The 20,108-nt window shown below is 46.6% G+C and overlaps 2 protein-coding genes across 8 annotated transcripts in view; one reads left to right on the top strand and one right to left on the bottom strand.

Annotated features, from left to right (window-relative positions):
• Nucleotides 1-3,320: 3,320 nt before the first annotated feature.
• Nucleotides 3,321-8,107, top strand: LOC120906163 (serine/threonine-protein kinase nak1). Its single transcript, XM_040317650.1, has 3 exons — nucleotides 3,321-3,937; nucleotides 4,207-4,559; nucleotides 4,722-8,107. The coding sequence occupies exons 2-3, from the start codon at nucleotides 4,255-4,257 to the stop codon at nucleotides 6,334-6,336; spliced, it is 1,920 nt and encodes a 639-aa protein (XP_040173584.1). The 5' UTR covers nucleotides 3,321-3,937; nucleotides 4,207-4,254; the 3' UTR covers nucleotides 6,337-8,107.
• Nucleotides 8,108-10,311: 2,204 nt separating this feature from the next.
• LOC120905441 (serine-rich adhesin for platelets) overlaps nucleotides 10,312-20,108 on the bottom strand; it is a 97,321-nt gene continuing 87,524 nt past the window's right edge. For all 7 annotated transcript variants that reach the window (XM_040316202.1, XM_040316205.1, XM_040316203.1 and 4 more), the window contains one exon: nucleotides 10,312-15,062. In XM_040316202.1, the coding sequence (XP_040172136.1) occupies nucleotides 13,842-15,062 (1,221 nt within the window). In that variant the 3' untranslated portion in view covers nucleotides 10,312-13,841. The remainder of the gene's footprint in view (nucleotides 15,063-20,108) is intronic.

Here is a 20,108-nt window from a genome sequence, read left to right as displayed (position 1 = left end):
CAGGAATGAACAACAAATGAACTCAGTTAAACCAAAATGAACTTCAAACGACTGTTAAAATGTGTTTATTTATTCGCGATGCCGGCTGATGTTTGTCCTTTTTGTTCGAGATGTCTGACGGCGCACCTCCATAAAGCGAAACGCCACGGGAGTGACAAAATGCTGACAAAATGCTTTTTGAGCTTTTGTCAAAATTTTGTGACCTGGAGCAGCCAGGAAAAAAAGTTGACAAAAGTTGACAAAATTTGACGTTTGTGAAAAAGCGTAAACAAACAGCTATTTGGCGCAGTTATGACCCATTGTTATGATAATAATGCTAAAATGCATGATTCTAACTGATGTATGTACCTAGTTAGTGCTTCTTAAACAAAATAACGATGATATTCAGATGTTGGAGGTTTTTGTCGCTCTTGTGTATGTTTTTGGTGCGGCCACGGGAAAAGCTCTTTTTTGCAGTTGACAAGCAATTTTGACAAAATTGAAAATTTTTTCAACATTTTTTCAGCTCCGTGGCCACGCGCTAATACACGACATACGTTTGTTTGTCTCGTGCGACAATTCAAAAGTAGCTCATTTTTGCAAAACAGAGCTACTTGTCTCGTTAGAAATTTCTGCTTCAACAGGAACAGTCGAATTATCCAGTTTGATTACAAACCGGATGAATGACAAACTCAAAAAATTACATTAAAGTTATTTTAACTTATGTTGTTTATGCTTATAAATAAAAAAGAAGCAAGTGGACTGGGCCACAATTGACCTACTTCAATCTACGCGATGTGAAATTGATCATCACATTTCATCAAAAACACTTAAAAATGTCATTTTCGAGACAAATTCACTCAACATAAATTTGCACGGTTATCTCAGTATCCAGGCATCCGGTCCCGGTGAGTCCAAACCCAAGTGCCACAAATCCACTAAACGCCTTCTAAACGACTCAAGCTCTCTACCTAAACGGAATATAGAAAAACTTCGTTTAGCAGACGGCAAACGACTCATGCATTCTAAAAATAGCAAAAAAGCTGATGGCGCTATCTGTTGGTGGGATACCCCAACCAGTGGAGCTTCCTCGCTTGGAGGAGAGCTTTTCATTCCCTCTGTACTGTTGTATGGTTTCGCATTGAAGTTACGCATCGCTAGAACTAGAACAGCGATACGATTATTTAAATACAGGCGGTCCCCGAGATACACGGTTAATGGGGACCGAAAACGCCCGCAAAATACCGCGTACAGGCGGTCCCCGAGATACACGGTTAATGGGGACCGAAAACGGCCGCAAAATACCTCGTATCTCGAATTTCCGCGTAAGTCGAATCTCGTGATTTTCAGCTATAATATCACAAATTTTCGTGTAATTTTGCAAGTAGGGGGTGGTTTTAGTCACTTTATGAATCATTTAATATGATTCTGACTGAATATAACAATTTTAAACCTTTTGAAATAGTTTTAAACATTCGATCAAAACGGAAATTATTTGGCAATTTGCAATTGATGTGTCAAATCAGAACAATTTGCTCAAAGAATTGTCAAATTTAGAAAACCGCGTATCTCCGAATCCGCGTATAAGAGGTACCGTGTATCTCGGGGATCGCCTGTACTAAACTCTAATGTAAACCACAAGCACTAAAGCAAGTGAGATTTGAGTAATGGTCGTTGGTGTTGATACCCACGTATCTGACCACGACCATACATTTAGATTTTTGCTCGGAAAGTTAGAAGGCTATATAGGTCATGATAAAATGAAACTTGTCAAAACACATTGCAAGAAAAGGATAGCAATATAATGATGAGTTGTAATACGCCATCTATTGATCAAACCAATGAAGCTGTGGAGCTTTCATTTTTTTTTTCTATGGATATTCAATTTTTCAGTCGTTTAAGCTTTACGACAAACAATGCACTAACTTAAGAGAAAAATAAATATTTGTAAGCCAGTTCGCACCGTACGCTATAACCATCAAACTGTCAATGGCTGCTCTGTTTAAACGTCGCATCAAAATGGCTGTCAAAACGGGCCAAAATAAGCAACATAAAATTAATAATTAAAGTGCTTTTTAACACCAATCTTAGGAAACTAAGAGTGTTAAATTGCTTTAAACATTTTTTTGTACATATTCACATTGATACAAACATTTTCTGACCCGTATTCGCGCTGCCGAAAATAGGAACACAGCCTGCCGAAAATAGGAACAAACTGCCGAAAATATGAGCAAATTCAATCCCAAGCGCCACAGATCAAGCTTAAACGACTGGAAAATTGAATATCCATAGAAAAAAAAATGAAAGCTCCACAGCTTCATTGGTTTGATCAATAGATGGCGTATTACAACTCATCATTATATTGCTATCCTTTTCTTGCAATGTGTTTCGACAAGTTTCATCTTATCATGACCTATATAGCCTTCTAACTTTCCGAGTAAAAATCTACATGAATGGTCGTGTGGTTAGATACGTGGGTATCAACACCAACGACCATTACTTAAATCTCACTTGCTTCTGTGTTGGTGGTTTTCCGTTGGAGTTTAGTATTTAAACAATCGTATCGCCGTTCTAGTTCTAGCGATGCATAACTTCAATGCGACACCATACAACAGTACAGAGGAAATGAGAAAGCTCTCCTCCAAGCGATGAAGCTCAACTGGTTGGGGTATCCCACCAACAGATAGCGCCACCAGCTTTTTTGCTATTTTTAGAATGCATGAGTCGTTTGCCGTCTGCTAAACGAAGTCTTTCTATATTCCGTTTAGTAGAGAGCTTGAGTCGTTTAGAAGCCATTTAGTGGTCGTTTAGTGGATTTGTGGCACTTGGGATGTTTGCATTTTCACGAATATTTATGAAAAAGGGCTTTGAACCGGCAAATAAAAAATATTGTAACATACTATGATAGTTGATCAACCAGAATAACAACACTTTCAAGAAAAATAATTAAAAATATTGATGTGTGAGCATTTTTTGTGAAACTGCTGCACTAGCCTGCCGAAAACTGGTACAGTTACCCTAGCTCTTTTTATTCACTAAAAAATTAGCATTTGAAAATTCGCTCCAATTTCTTTAACATTTTGTTAACCACCGTGAGTAGAGCGATCTGTCCAACATCCAAGCCAAACGAAATATTTCCACCATTTAACAAAAATTCAATTTACTTTTTCAAATTCACGGTGGACGCAAATCGATGAACTCAATAATACAACGTGTGCTCGAGCTCATCGAGTATGGCGCGTCGCGCTTGTGCAGAGCACGGCCTAAAACGTATCTCCCTCGGAACACGGCCAGAGCGCCGCCTAAGCTGCTGTCAGAGCCCTTTACGGCGTTTGATATAAAATCGGCGCCAAACGCAGTTCTTTTCCATCCAAGGCTTCGTACGGTGAGGTTGTCCGAGTTGCCAGAGTTCGCACCACCGTCCCCCCACCCATGCCCCTGCTTGGTGCCGAGTGTTTTCTGTTCAACTTTTCCCGACGTGTTTGCCCAGTGAGCGTGTGTCCAACGTGTGCGCGGCATGGTGTCCACCGGTACGGCAAGCGCCAGCAACGAAACGGTTCTCGGAATTAACGCGCCTGCCTCGATGTAACAATTGTTTCGCACGCGTCCGTCATACCGTCCCAGTTGTCGTCGGCGGCGGTGCCGCTTGTCGTGTGTTGCGTTCCGTGTGTGTTTGTGAGTGTGTGCATATGTGACTGTGGGTGTGCGCGTCCTATACCTTCAGTGACTTTTCCTTTTATTCTGGCGGCAGGGCAAACACTAAGTGAGGTTACTTTGAAGGGCTGACGCGGGATTAAGAATAAAACTTTCGATCGCGTCTTGCCTGCGCCAAGACCCCACGCCCCTGTGTTGCGCGTGTTGCAAAATTAGCAAAATTGTTTTTGTGTACGCGTGAGTGTGCGTGTGTTTGTGCGTGATTGTTGTGTTGTGTCGCTTCTGTCATCCCCTTTCCGAGAAGGTAAGTGAGGTTATTACGAATTCTGGGAATCGCGGTGGCTTCCCTTGAAACTGTGGGTAGCTTGCGCGTGTGTGTGTATGTTCGTTCTTATATTTTGTCTAGCTCGCATGTACTGCTGGACACAACTGTGCTACCGTGCGCGTGTGTGACAGTTCTGTGTGCGCGCTTGACGTTTTAGGGTTAGGTACAGTTGCATTTCGGAAAGCCAACCGTTGCTCGGTTTGCGATTTCGCACCTTTTCATTCTCTTCTCCTTCCTTTCCGCCGCAGGCAAACATCCGATCTATCGCAATCAATCATCTCCTCTCGGTGGTCAAGATGGTAGACGACGCCAAGAGTGAAAACAGTGCGCCGAACGAAGGCACACCCTTCGTACGCAATCCGGCCAATTGCACCTCGCCGTACTCGGTGGACGTGCTGCTGTCGCCCTTCCTCGGCTCGATGGGAGCGACCGAGGGCCTGCCGCTGATACGCATCAAGCGCCCGCCGCCGCGTCGCACGGCCGGCTCGCCGGGATTCACGACCCGGTCGCCCTGGTCAATCAAGCTGATGTCGCGCCGGCACGAGTGCACCTTCACCTACTACTACCAGGTGCTGCTGCTGGACGAAGCGAAACTCATCAGGTAATGGGGTGAAGGGGAGCATCCATTTTGTTTTATGTTTTTCCGCGTAATTTTTTCGTGACATGGCCTACTACACTGACAAGAGTCGCTGATACTCCTGACGTTCAATTCAACCCGTCACTATAAATTTTCCGTTCGCTTGCTTGCCGTTTTTTTTTTCAGAAACCTGAGCTGCCCATTCATTGCCGGTGCCAATTTGCAGCAGGGCGAGCTGGCCGACTACAAGTGCCAGCTGGCGATGGAGTACTGTAAGGTCGATCTGGCCTACATCCTTTCGCTGCGCTACGGCGAGGATGGCGCGGACGGCCCACGGCCGCTGGACGTCCCGCGCGCGACCAAGGTAGTCGAGAGCGTGCTGGAGGCGCTGAACTTCCTGCACAACGTCGCCGCCCTGCTGCACGGCGATCTGAAGTCGTTCAACGTGCTGGTGCAGGGCGACTTCGAGGCGGTGAAGCTGTGCGGGCTCGGCCGCATGAGCCACAAGGTGGACGGGGACGGCACGGTGGAGGGCTGGTCGGCGGAAACCGTCAGGTCGACGGTGGCGCTCGGCCTCTGGTCCGCCCCGGAGCTGTTCGAGAACCGACCCGGCACGACCAAGGCGGACATCTGGTCGTTCGGGCTGCTCGTGTTCGAGCTGCTGACCGGCTATCCGCCCCACACCTTCCCGGGCGTGATGGACAAGGCGCTGGCCGAGCCGAACGAGGTGCTCGGCATGCGCAAGCCGGCCGGCCGCCGCATCTTGGACGTGTTCGCGATGGACGAGGACGACACCGACTGCGTGATGGTGGAGGACTTTCCGGTCAAGCAGCAGAAGCGGCGGAAGGCGGACGTACCGCTGGTGGTGGCCCGCAAGCGGGCGTCCGAATTCCCGTCGCTCAGCGACAGCGACTTCATGCTGGACGCGGGTGGTGCTGGAGGAGCCGCCGGAGCAGTAGCGCAAGGTTGGATGAAGCGGTCCAAGACGGAGGATGGCAGTGCGTCGGAGGGCACCGGCAACAGCGAGCAGCTAACGATCGATCTGTTCAACGACGAGGATGACGCACCGAAGGAGCAGGAGAAAAACGGGCTGCCTAACCTGGAAGCCACCAGCACCCCTTCGTTGACCGCTGCACCGATCGAGCCGGCAGCGGGAGCGGTCCAGGGGGAAGTAACCTCGTCCGAGGCAAAGGCGGAGGCGCCCGGTGGCGAGCAGGCCCTGCCGCTTGCTGCGGCGAAGGTTGAAGCCGCGGTGGCCGCCTTCGCCGAGGGCACGGCGCCCGGCGAGGGAGAGAACGTTCCGGGCGAGGCGGCGCCGGCAGCAGCCGGCAAGGCGAAGAAACCGATCGACGATGTCGTGATGGTGCTGGACAGCTCGGACGAGGACGAGGACGAGCCGGCCTTCCCGGACAGGCACCAGCTGCGCGAGGTGCTGAGCGACGAGGATAGCGAAATCTACGACTTGTTCGACCAGGCCGGATGCTACGACGAGGTGGACGACGACGAGCCCCTGTCGGAGATCGACTCGGAGCTGGAGGACGACAACTTCATCAACTACGCTAGCCTCGGCACGCGCCCCCCGATCCCGTCCGACATTCCGCTCGGGGCGGAATATCGCCGGCTGCTGGAGGTGTTTCTGGTGTGCACCCGCGAGAACCCGGCCGACCGCCCGACCGCCCAACTGCTGCTCAGTGCCATCAAGCTCAACGCAGACGCGGCAGCACCGGCACCAGCAGCAGCAGCAGCAGCAGCAGCAGCAACGCCACAATCAACCTCACCAGATCAACCGCCAAACAACTAAACGTGTTGCGTGTGTGCACTGCGTCGCAGTTACTTGTACATTCAACGATATGCACACCTATTCCATTACCTTATAAGTTTGTGGCAAACTTTGTCTTTGTAATCGTTCGAGGAGCGAAGGCTATTAGATTTGTAGCATTTAGTAGTATTCGATTTTCTATCGCACCTCTAGAAGGAGGGGAGCATTCTTGCATGTACATAGGAAGCTGTTGTTTTTCGGGTTAATTCTTTCCTTTTTTCTCTTTTTTTTTTGGCAAGAAGCTCCGATGGTACGAAAATCCAGCTTGACAAATAGCCGGTCTGAGATGGACACGTGCTTCTTCTTTCTTTCACTTTCACTCCGACGATCACAGTTACGGGTCGTCTAGGTTACAACAAGGATGGCAGGGAGAATTACACTAGTTAGGAAATAGTTCGCCAGTTGAACGCCAACAACCACCCCTTTACCGCGGGGGGTGGGATTCAGTTCAGGATTAATCGCTCCCGCCTGTGCCCGCGCGCCGTTCGATCTCTGTGAGCATTGGTATAGGCGCAAGAGAAACGGGCCAGGGAACGGACGAACAGGGAAGGGGAAACAGGCTGGCAAAAGGAGTGTGGGCAGCTTTGCCTTTTCTGCTCATTATTTAAATCATTTCACTGAAAACAAACCTCATCGGTAATGTCTCTCTCGCTCGCGCGTCAGCGTCTTACGGAAAGACAGCTGCAATTTGAACTGTTTTAGTTAGCGAGAGAGAGGTCACACTCACCTAAACTTTAAACCTCATTCACACAGAGAGAGAAAAAAGAAATAGAAACATATGGTAGACGTAAAACAAACAGCTAGAAAGCAGAGAACCGGGCAGGCTCTGTAGAATGGATGTAAATGTAATGTAATGCGTGTGGTAGGGCTTAGTCAGTGCGCTGGTATGAAAACGCTCGTTAGCCGTACCTATATATTGTTAGGTAAAAGAGATAGGGAAAATTCACTACCCAGCTAACTGTACAGTTTGTAAATATGTACAGGGTAAGACTTTTCGTAACTTATCTGTCCATTTCTTGGGTTGACTCGAGTGCGTAAATGCTGTATGATGCATTAATCATACAGCTCTATGTACGGTCAATTCTGAAATGAACTATGAACCTGTTTTCGATCGAAATGCTCAGTGCGAAACGTCAGTGGGAAGTTTAAAACAAAACAAAAAACAACACATTTTATCAATCTTGGCGCGCGCCGGCCCCATTTTTCTCCCTAGCCCTCGCAGGCACATTTTACCGAACAGAAGTAGACATCACCATTGAATTCCTTCTTTTTTTATCTTCAAAACATTAACCACAACTATTCTAATCTATTAATTGCAAACGAAATTAATGACAAAAGGGCGTTGTTCGTTTAAATGCATTTGAATTTCATTCTCTTTACACGTAAAAGCAACACCGAGCTGCGCGTGTGTGCTCAGAAGGGTAGGGTAGAAATCGGGAGAGGGGGCAGCATCAGAGGCGCGATTAGGTTTGACTTTTCGTTTTTTTTTTAAATCAAAATAACAGAATAGAAATGCGCCAATAACAATAATTACCCACCACAACGTCAATCCCCAATCATGTTTCCGGTAGGAAGGGGAATCCGCTAGACGAAGCGCAGCAAATTAACAGCAACAAGAGCGCGTGGGACGTGTGGGGTCCCCATGGTGGTTAAAGCAAACACCGTTTACGTTAAATGCCGTTGAAAAATGTAACGCCAGGAATTGAAAAATAAAATGAATTTGTTAAAACGGTTATGATGATGGCACGAAAAACTTTCGCAAATGTATTATCTTTGAGCTAAAAAGAAATTCCATGCCCACTGCCAATGACACTCGATAGTGTCGAATCGTCCGACCAGCAAGAAATATGCGAATTATTTGCTCAGTCTCCTAAGCCGTACATTTTCCTGTACCAACAACGAATATGTTGGGTAAGTGAATGCGGTTCTAGTCAACGTGCTCAGTAACGCTTTGTCAGCTGCTCTTTCTGACCTCAATGTTTCATACTCTTCAGTACTAAAAGCTATATAACGCCTAAAACCGTCATATTTCTGCGGTCCAGATATTCCAGCTATGGTACTCAAGAAATGCAGTGCTGTTGTGTGCTCATCGGGTCACTTATTCGCGTGTTCTCACTCTACAACGTCAGCCTTTCCTGACAAATCTAGAAGCTGTATCGAGAGCTATCGTGGAATCACATCACTATGTGCGCCTGTTAAAGTCTTCGAAATGCTCGTGTACAACTTGCTGCTCCACCGATGTGGCTCGCGCACCATCAGCAAGGATTCTTTCCTGGTAGGTCCGTCACAACTAACCTGACTGAATTCGTTTCTTTTTGCTTACGTACTATGGACACAGGCGCTCAGGTCGATGTCGTGGAGTACCACAGGGAAGCAACCTCGTCCCCAATAATATGGAAATCTTCACCAATTAGTGTTGTATCGTGTTTTTACTTCGCTTAAAACGGCCATTTGTCAAAAGCTACTACATTAATGAAACGGAATTACAACGTTGTACTACGGTAAGGGATCTGGGCGTTGAACTGGACGAAAAACTTGCCTTCAGGGCACAAATTGAGAACATTATTGACAAAGCAAACAAAATGTTAGGTTTTGTTATCCGACAATCTGCTGAATTTAGAGATCCTCTGGGTTTAAAGTCATTGTATAATTGTCTAGTCCGATACATCCTTGAGTGCAGCTGTGTAGTGTGGTGTCCTTGAACAATAGGACTCTGTGCAAAAATTGAATCTGTGCAACGTAGATTTACTAGAGTTGCGGATCGTTGCCTCCTTTGGAGAGCAAATTTTAACATGCCTGACTCGGAATCGGACCTACCCGATTCCGGTTCCGTGTTCGGAATGAATTCCGGAGCCGATTCCGATGCTAGAATCGATTCCAATTCCGGAGTCGATTCCGGAGCCGATTCCGGAGTCGACTCCGGAGACGATTCCTGAGTTGACTCCGGAGTCGATTTCGGAGTTGATTCCAGAGCCGATTCCCGAGTCAGCTCTGCAATCGTTTGCGTTATCAGGATGGGCTCCGGAATCGGAATTGACCTGGGAATCGCAATTTGCCCTGATAACGGTATCATAATTGACTCCAGAGTTAGAATTAGCTCCGGAATGTGAATTAGTTCGTAAATTGAAAAAAAGAAGTTTTAAAAGTGAAATCGGTCCGAGATTCTCCATGAGAATGGATCGTTTAGTTGTTAATTTTGATTCTTTGCGGGTTTCAATACGTAGTGTGATTGGACCCTAACGCCTATTTTATGGCGATGCCGAAACTGACTCCGTTTGGAAGCCGATTCTAAGTTAGGAGCCAATTCCAATTCGAGAGCCGATTTTGATACCGGAACCGATGCCGATTCCGAAGCCCATTCCGGGAACGGATTCCGATTCCGAAGTCAATTCCAAGAGCGGATTCCGAATCCGCAGTCGCATCCGATTCTGGAATCAATTCTGGAACCAATTCCGGAACCAATTCCGGAGTCAATTCCAGTTCTAGAGCCGATTCCGGAATCGATTACGAAAACTGATTCCGGACCTATTACGCGGAATCGAATCCAGAAAACTTCATTTTTCTCATCACTAGTTTGTTGCGTGGGCTGCAATCTCTAGAACATCGCCGAAAAGTTGCACAGAGTCTGTTTGTAGCCAAGCTGTTGAAACCAGAGATTGACGCGGCGCCTGCATTACTAAAAAATATCCCCATTTACGCACCAGCCAGAACTCATAGACACCTACATTTCTGCAAAATGAGTATAGGAGAGCTTTAGCCTCATACAACAATTCTAGTTCAATTCAAGTTTCGAATCATTTGACTTCCATTTGACTACGCATGAGCTTCAAAACCAGGATATTAAATTCTAATAATCTAACAAGAATATCAGACCCTAAAATTGCTGAAATAAATAAGTGAATTGAACAACAAAAAAAAACAACAATCGCAAAATAAGAAACGCAGATGTGTTTGATATATTTTTTTTAAATCTTTTTATTTCGATTCTTTTCATTCGCCCATTTGAATGCGGGTTCGTCGCTTTTTTATTCTTTGAAATACACAACTGTAATTTGAAATTTTCAAATATATAACTAGATTTATCTCTCAACATGGACCCGGCGGCGGCAGCAGCACACCTCCTTCTTCTCTTGCTTCTCGCCCGTGCCGGTAGCCCCACCAGCTGGTTCGCGCCTTTTCTCCCCTCGCGCATCGCGTCCGCTGTGGGGCTGTGTTGGGTTGCTCGCCTTGAATGAGGTATGTTGTGTGCTTCCGTGCTTCCCTTCGATTCTCCTTCCCTCCCTTCCCCCCCCAAAAAAAAAAACCCAATTCCCCCTCATTATCTTTCCACTAGCATTTGTTTCCTACTCCCTTCCTCCATGCACACACACACACTCACTCTCTCTGCAGTAGCTGAAATTATTACACACTGCGCCTCGCCTCCTCCCGTGCAGCGCTGTGTGTGTTGCAAGTAGTTGTGGTTTGTAATAATTATAATATAATAATAATAACCAGCATCATCGTCATCATCATTGATCACCACTATCATATACTGATAATAATGATGACAGGAGAGCTTTGCCTCCCCACCACCCGCCCACCCGCATTGACGGGCGAACGCTCCTCACACACGGATAGTCATGATAATAATAATTATAATAATAATAATCGCTATAGCAGAGTGTTTCCATGTATGGGTGTGTGTCTGTGTTTTTGTTGTTGTTTCACTAGTAGTAATAATAATCGTAATCCGTAATAATCATGGTTACTAATCATCAATTCGCTTTCCTATTATTTCCACACCCCTCTTTCATCTCTCTCTCTCTTTCTCTCCTTCTTCAAAGTTTCTTATTTTCATGCTTTACTTCTGCTCAACGTTCTCGCACGCCGTGCAATATTCCCATCTATAGAGAGTCGCTTCCGAGGGGTACCCGGGAAAGAGGGGGGAAGGACGAGCGTGGGAGCGCGGTAGTAGATAGTAGTAGGGTTGGTAGTGTATTACGTGTAGTAGTAGTAGTAGGTAGTAGGTAGTAAGGGTAGTTGCACTACAAGTTACTCCCTGCTTTTCGCTCTCCCCTCGCTCTCAAGCCTCAATTTCAGTTGTCCCGCTTTCTTTTTGCAACAATTTCGTTCGCCTGCTAACCACGCGGTGCTTGCAGCATTTACACACCCTTCGACCCCCTTAGTTTCTTGGTTAAATAATGTCTTCGTGTGACTCGTTCTCTGCTAATGAGTTTTTGTTGCTGTTGTTGATGATGTTCTACTAATATTAAAAAAAAAAAACAAAACAAACTTGAACTACGCCCGCCTGCGCAGCCGCTTAACATGACTTCTTCCACCTAACGCACACGCACACTCCCAGGAGCTTGCCTATCTTTATGTATATGTTTATGTATAGTGTTCAATCATTTCCGTTTGAGTTCGGACGAAATCGCGCATCACGGATATTGTGGGATTGCTATAGTTTAGTTACACATTCACCGCCATTTTGTTTTCCCCACCCGTTTTCCGGCACCCCGTTTGCCCGCTAAGGAAGAGAGGTTAGGGCGTTGCTGTTTTTGTTTTTGTTTTTGCGGTAAATCTATTTACATCATGGAAACCACTTGTATGTGTGTGTGTATGTGTGTTTGTGTGTGTGAGTGTATAAAAGTAATCCTTTCAATCATACCGCGTTTTTAGTTCACCCGCCTGCGTTCGTAACCGATTTTTGCTTTCTATATCACGTGCGTTTTTTTCCCCCTTTTCTTTCTTTCTTTCGGGTTTTTTTTTCATCTTTCTCGACTTCATTTGCTTACTTTACTTTTCTAGTTTTTTTCTGAATTCATTTCACATGTTTTCACTTACACCCATTATATTCCCTATTATTTTGATATTTTGTTTAACGTGTATGTGTGTGTATTCATTTTTTTTGCTTTTTCTTCTCGAAAGCAAACTCGCTAGAGATTTTTCGCTTTTTTGCGGGGAGTTTTGCATTGCTTTTTCTTTGTATAATTGTTTTAAACTCGGCCAGCACCTCCCGCACCACCCCTTCTGCTTCCCCTCGTCATTCGACACTCGCTCTTGCTCGGCTAGCTGATGCCACCCGGCGTGGTAGTGATTTGCGTATGCGAATGGCGGTGCTCGCCCACGCTTTACCTGTCCGCTCCGGTTTGTGGAGCGAAAGTAATAGCAGCCAAAAGAGCGCTGTGTTTTTGGTTGGAAGGATGTAAAAAGGATGGAAAATAAAGTGAGTGAGTGGATGGGGGGGGTGAAGGGAAACATACACATCAAGCAAACCAGAAGCAAATGTAAAAAGAAGAAGAACTATAATATGCAAAATAAGGAGGAAAAATAAAAGAGAAAGAAGAAAAAAAGGCATAAAAAAACATAACAAAACAAAAATGACGCATAAAACAAACAGATGCTCTAGTGTGCAAGCGGAACGAAAATATCTCCTAAGCATTAATACTTCATTTCCCATTGGTTTCCAATTTCTTCCGTTTTTCTTACTATTTTCTGCTCTTTTTTCTTCTCTCTCTCTCTCTTTCTCTCTCTCTCTCTCAATCTCTCTTTTTTCTTTTTTTATCTCTATCCGCTCTACCCGTTAGATTGCCGGTAGGATAGGTCCTACCGATTTTAATATCATAACCCTGGCGTGTGGTTTTTATGCCTATTTTCCTTTCTCCTGTATGTGTGTATGTGTGTGTGTGTGTTCCCCCCTACAGGTGTGTATATTGTCTTCATTTTTTCAGGACAGCAAACAAAAAACAATACCGAACCCTGATGCACATATTGTGAGGTGAAGTGAGCCGAGCTTTGCGTCCCTTGGAATGTGACGTCATCGAAGGCGTATTAAAAACCGCCATCATATTCTGGGAGGACAACCATGTGTGTGTGTGTGTGTGTGTTTTTGCTAGCTTTTTTTTAAATCGAAATTAGAAGCTACTTTACCCAACGAGTGCAAACCACACGTGCATTTCTGAATTATTCAACGATCAACACAGCAAAAGTGTCCGACGGAAAAGTGCCATTTTACCATCGGCGTGGAGAATCATTTTTGGTTCCAACACACCCGCCGCCCCCGACCTCCTGGTTCCTGGTGGAATGTATTTATGATTGTCTGTCGGTAGGCGAGGCGTCGTTTTGTTTTTGCTGCCACCCGTTGAAGGGTTCGTCGTCTGCTCTCCGTTTGAAGTGTCACACGGTGTACACACCGCGGTGAAGGTGTAAGTGCGTTTGTTTTTACGCGCGTGTGTGTATACAATTGTAGCGAGTCAGCGCTGACTAGATCGTGCGCAAAGCAGCACGAAAGCCCAGGAACCACTAGGAACACACACTGCACACACGCCAACCCCTCCACATAGGAATCTAGAGCATAGGAAATCATGTGTTTGTGTGCTTGTAGGCTCTCTACGCAACTCGAGCGACAACAGAGAGAGAGAAAGAGAGAGACAGAGAGATACAATACTGATTTACAACGCGATTTACACTTGAGAGCGACGCCGAAAGCTCCGCCAACCGCACCCTTTCTACTCGATCGCGATCGACCAGAGCAGCCGCTTGCGGTCCAGTGAGGTTAGCTCGGCGAGCGCTTCGCCCGCATCGGTCGCCTCCTCCTCCTCGTCGCTGCCGACCGTCGGTTCGTCCCGCGGGGCGGTGGTCGTGCCCGGCCGGACGCACGTGCTGACCGCGTCGATGCTGTCGTAGAAGTCGACCCCACCGTCGGACGAGTTGCGGGCGGTCGTCGCGGTGGTCGTCACGGACAGCGGCGCTCCCTCGCCGCGGTGACCGTCCGGCCCATCACCCTGGCTGGCGTGCCGCAACCGGTTCACCTTAAACTCGACCAGCTCCTCCTCGCCGTGGGGTGGCCGCTGGGGACAGTACAGCAGGCAGCTCTGGCGTTCGTCCGGCTCGCTGGGCGCCTCGTCCGAGCCGCCGCTACTGAGCACAAGACACTCCTCACCGCCGCCGGTGTACTGTGGGGCGGGTGGGTACCGTGGTGACGCTTCCTCGCGCTGCTGCTGGTGCGCACAGGCCGCACTGCTACCGATGCCGCCCGCCACCAGCTGCTCCCAGGTTTTCAGTATGTTCGGGTTCACCTTGCCCACCAGCCGGCAACCGTCTGGCCCCGTCTCGCCCTGCCTGCCGGGCGACTGAAACGCGACCAGCTTCGGGCTTGGCACTATCAGCGACTCCTGGCCCGCATTCTGTTCCTGCTCGTCCTCCTCGTCCGAGGTGTCCATCAGCAGGAGGGGATGCTTGTACGCCAGCTCGTCGATCTGGCGCTGCTGCTGCTGCTGCTGCTGCGGCCGCTGCTCGCCCTGCAGCGCGAGCGGGCGGACGTGAAAGATGGGCGGCGGTATGGCCGACTGGCGGTTCTTGGCCGCCAGGTACTCGCCGATCAGGTCCCGGCGCGGCTCCGACAGGGCCGAGGTGGAGCAGGCGGCCCGTACCGTGGTGGCGGGAGTGCTGGCGGTGGGCGTGGTCGAGATCTTCGGTGCGGTCGCGCTGCCGGTGGCCGTGCGTGATCGTACCCGCCCGATGGCCCGCAGCGAGGAGGCGTACATGTCCGGCGAGCGGGCAATCCCCGGCAGGGGCGGTGGAGGCGAGCGGATACCCACACTGCTGCTGCCGCTGCTGCTGGTGGTGGTGGTAGAGGTGGTGGTGATAATGGCGGGGGTTGTGTGATCCGGTACTGCTAGCGGCGTTAGTGTTGGTTTCGCCAAACGGAATGTGTTGTTTCTTCGCGCCTGTTTTTTTTTTCGAGGTTGTGTGTGTGTGGGGGTGTGTGAGAATTGGAGAGAAAAAGAAAAAGAAGAACAAGAAAAAAATGGAAGAGCGAAAAGAGATAGAATGAATTACCAGTTACAAACAAACTAGCCGGTCGAGATTGGCTATAGCCACAGGGGAGAGAAGGGGTGAGGTATGGGGTGGTTCTTGAAGGGTGGTGAAGGGGGGAGGGGTGTAATATATTTTTTTTGGTACTGCACTACAACAGGATTTCATTACAGTTGTGGAAAGGATGTAGGGTTATGCTCTCTGTCTCCCTCTCTCCTCTCTCTCTCTCTCTCTCTCTCTCTCTCTTTGCTTGTTCTTCCGGAACACTAGCTTCGTAGCTGCTACTTGCAAAGTGGTGCAGAAAAAGCTCCCAAAATGAAACTAAAAACAGATACCAATATAAAAAAAAACAAGAAGCTAACAATACACTTAAACTCTTGGTGCGCGCGATGAGAGCATAACTAAGTGCAAGCGGGAGGGGGAGTTAAGCGTGTCGATGATGAAAAGAGGATGTTTTCCAATTGCCATGAAGATGATAAAATGGGGTGGGTGAGTGTTTGGGTGTTTATGTGAGTTTTTGGTGTGGTATTAAAACTACCCATTAGCCAACTACCGGATGTTAAGATCTACCAGAGTATCCACCCAACAATAATATGCTACCAAAAACCGAGCTCGGAGGGGAAGGTAGTACAGTAATTCAGTTACTGCAGTTGGTGGGTTTATAGTGCTTTCTCCTGGTGTGGAGATGATGATGATGACGATACAACGCTTCATTTACTATTCTGGTTGCAGCAGTCAGCTCTTGTTTCGTGTTTGAAAAGATTAACAAAAAACATGCATGCATGCACAAATACAAACACACATATTACAATGACAATCACCACACGTCGAAGAGGCTTAGTACGATGACTCCCGATTGTCCAGCACTGTTCAGGTCTCCGGTTTAATGAGACCGGGTTCAATAGTTGAGTCAGCGAGCAACGAGAGGAACCAGCGGTTCCGCCCAGTCTGTAACACATCTGGAAGTGCTTGCAATGAACTGGGGTTGCGACTTGTTTTGCACTCTCTTTTACTTCAACAAGGTAGAGCCGATTAGTTAGACCACTTTATGTTTTGCATAGAGCTGCGAATTGCAGAAGATGTCACCAACATCTTCCAACATTCTTAGATCCACCTTGGATCATCTTATATTTTCATAGTGGAGGTATCCAAGATACTTGGGATCTCCATGGAATATCATCCAACTTCTTCCAAAACACTTGCGACCACCATGGATGTTATTAACTTTATAGTGGAGGTATCCAACATACTTGGATACCACGATGGAACAGTTTTCAATTTTGTAGAATCCCGAGTTCGGGCCAAAAACAAAAATGGAAAAAACCCACGTCATTTCGTAAAAAAAAAATGTTCTGAAAACATTATATACACTTTTGTTTAGCAAACATACGTCAAGAAGGTCAAGGTAGATAACACAACCAATAACAGAAATTAAGTAAAAACAAAACTATAAACACAACAAGTAAACTCGAAAACACGCTATGGTATAGGTTGGAGACATAACATTATGAATTTTGTAATTTTGTTGTGCTATTCTTTAAACAGAAATACAAACAAATCATGGAACTGATAAGTAAGAATAAAAGCAATGAATTGTATGAATTGTATACACTCAACACACAAACACTCTCAATCACACACACATACATACATACGAAACATTCATAGTGATCGTACCAATTGGAACAGATAAGATAACACGTTCTCCGCCAGTACGGTGGGATTCAACGAAAGGAAATAATGATCCGAATATGATGATGGGAGAAAGGGATGAGTAAGTGAGCCTGATTTGGTATTAGTGAGGGGCGTTGGGATGGTATAGGGAAAAGGAAAACTTTTGTTCTACTGCGGTAGGTTCGAGATAACTAAACACTAGAACACTACTTATCCGTACGTACAATGCGCAAACCTTTGAAAGTGGTCATTCGGAAGGATGCAGTAATGTCAGCTAGTCTTGTTTGGCAATGAATGTACTAAACTGTAACCTTCTCGAGTCATGTGCTCTCGCTGAGTTGAAGGAAGCAGCTGGAGCATTCACTTATGTTTTCATATCATACGACAAGTCTCTTTGCAAATTGAGCTCATGAAAATATCTTCATCAGTGAAAAGGTCTCTCTTAAACAGTTGTCTATACTGCAGCAACTATTTTGCCGTTTGCTGGTGGGATTACAATATTGCTTCTAGATCTAGCTACCAAGTAATAAGGTGAGGTGATGATGAATGAGGCATGAATGAAACTAAAAACAATGCAGCACACACACACACATATAAGACAACACGTGATGGTGGTGGTGACTACTAAAACCGTAAGGACCCCACCGGTACACAAGCTGGAATGAAGATAAATGCATAAAACTAAAAACAAATGAAGGGATGCTACTACTACATGACAACACTATTACCAAAAAAAAAAAAATACAACAACAAACTAAAAGCCAGCCACAAAATGCTTTACCAAGCGTATATCCAAAACGCATGAAAGGGTGAAAAAGTATGGGACGGTGAGGGAAAGGGAATGGACGAATGGAAACAGATAGAGCAATGAGTGCGGAAGAATAGAAGTGTAAAAAGATGTAGAAGATGTAAAGTGGATGATGCAAAAAGGCGCAGAAAAAAATGTATACAAAGAATTGGGACGCACTGGGAGAGAAAATGGCGAAAAAAAACGATTGCAGCAAAGAGAGAAGTGGTGAGAAATAGAAGATTGTAAAGTGAAGGTGAATAAAAGAAAGTTGAAAATTGTGTACAAACAGCAATATTAAACAGAGCGACAGACGATGAGACTTATAGTAGTGAACAATTAGAAAAAAAGCGCTACGGAAACCAAGAATGCAAGATGGAGAGGGGTGAAAAGCCGTCGAGAGTACTGTACACACACACACTACACACCAAACTGTAAATTCGGTCCAGTTTAGGGAGAAAGAGAGGGAGCAGAAACGAAGTGGTATGGGTGGTGAGGAAAAGGGGTGGTAGGGTAATGGATGGAATAGAATGAAATATTTTGAAAGGCAAAAAAACCAAAACAGAGAACAAACGTGGTAATGTTTGCCCAATTGCGATCGGAGATCGGGTTTAGAGGGTTGGGGTGAGAGGGATGTGGAACAGAAAACACAACAACAAAATGAGTAACGAAATAAAAAAAAAACAAAAATCGAAAAAACAAAATACAAAAATGAAACAAAATAAGAGGACTTACGAAACAAGAAGAAACAGGTAAGCTACCACACACGCGCTAGAGGAATGGCAGTAGTAGTAGTGGTTGGTGGTTGTTGCTGTTCTTGGTGGTGGTGGTGGCGGTGGTAGTAGCACTAGTAGTAGTAGTGGGTAGTAGTGGTAGTAGTAGTAGTAGTGGGTAGTAGAAAATGCTAGTAGTAGTAGTTGGGCGCAGTTGGCCTCGCTGTTGGTCGGTTTGCGAACGGTGTGGCGCAGCGGGAACCTTTGGCGCACGTCCGTGTTTTCAGCATCGCTGTTGCCCTTGCCTTGGTCGTCCTGCTCCAGCCACATTGCCGATCAGCAGGTGTGTAACATTTCCTCACTTGGTCGGCTTTAGCATGGACGGCGTTTTGCTTGCCCAGCCAAACAGCCGAAAGACGCTGGGCATTGTGTATCTTGCAATGGATCGCATCACTGTTTCTCTCTCTGTGTGTCGCTCTCACTGTATCTCTCTTTCTGAGGTGTTCTGGTCCGCAACTTTTGCCGCTCGACACATTATCTTTAAGGCATTGCGCATTGCTTTCTGGGGTATGGGGTGATATCTCGTTGCTGACTCACGGGGGGCAGCATTGGACACTCGGGGTCACGCATTTTGTTTTGTTTTTTTAGAGAATTAGAAGGTTCAGACACACACACACATGTGGCTGGCTCGGTAGAGTAAAATACAACAAAAACACACATCATGCATGCGCTTAATGACGTACACAAAACCGCCCTTCCCGGTTGCCGTTACAAGTACACAAAAATGAAATCCCACTGTTTTTCCCCCCATCCCTGCCGGCCCACAACTCTTCAAAAACTCAGCTCAGATACGCACACACACACACACACACACACAGTCACCAATCTCAAACATTCAATACACACACACGTGCACATTCGCAACGGAGATAGTAGACGCAAATCTGTTTGAAATGTTTTAATTGGAGCTGTAGCTGCGACACAAACAAACAGCGACGAATACAAACTTACTATAGTCAAACTAAAAGGAGGGGAGGGAGTGTTGATGGGGCTGCAAAGAACACTGGGTGAAACGTGCAAAATAGGAAGAGAGAAAAAGGACGAGAAAAAAAGAGTGTCAAACCGAAACAAACGCAACAGAGAGTTGGCTCCCTAGATCGCTCCCATCATTTTCTGGGGGAAGGGCACAGCACTTCCGCTGGAATGTAAATAATCAATACGCTAAAATCTTTTGGCCCTCCATTGTCGCCCTCTGCCCATCCTATGTTTTTTTACGCAACCCTGCACTGGAAATGTGTGATCTGTACGTTCGAGGGCGCTAAAGCGAGACAATAAGAGAGGGTAAAGCGGGGGTAAAATTGGTTTCCCCCCTCTGTGCTAAGTTGTCCTAAACCCTGTCGCTACGTAGCTGCCGAAAGCGAGCACAAGCACAGCGGCGACCCAAAGGGCCGCGAGACGTGCCGCAGGAAGCAGTAGATCGTAGGGAGACGAAGAAGAATAAGAAGAAGAGGCAGAAAACTTATTAACATAAACTAAACAAAAACGGGAGAGCAAACACACACACACACATACACACAAACACACAGTGTCGCACGCGTGCTTGTTTCTTTTCTCCTGGGGGTTTCCCTCCTCAAATCAAACTCTTTTTTGCTCCCTCTTTCGCTCTATCTCTGGCTCTCTATCTCTCTCTCTCTCTCTCTCGGTCTGATGTCCTCTGCACTACAACGGGAAAACTCCTGCCGGACACTCGCGCGGTTGAGATGATGGTGGTGTCGGTTGTGTGG

This window comes from Anopheles arabiensis, chromosome X (genome assembly GCF_016920715.1).
Source record: "Anopheles arabiensis isolate DONGOLA chromosome X, AaraD3, whole genome shotgun sequence".
Classification (NCBI taxonomy): Eukaryota; Metazoa; Arthropoda; class Insecta; order Diptera; family Culicidae; genus Anopheles; species Anopheles arabiensis.
Note: the sequence above shows the minus strand (reverse complement) of the source record. Positions and strands in the feature narration are given on the sequence as shown.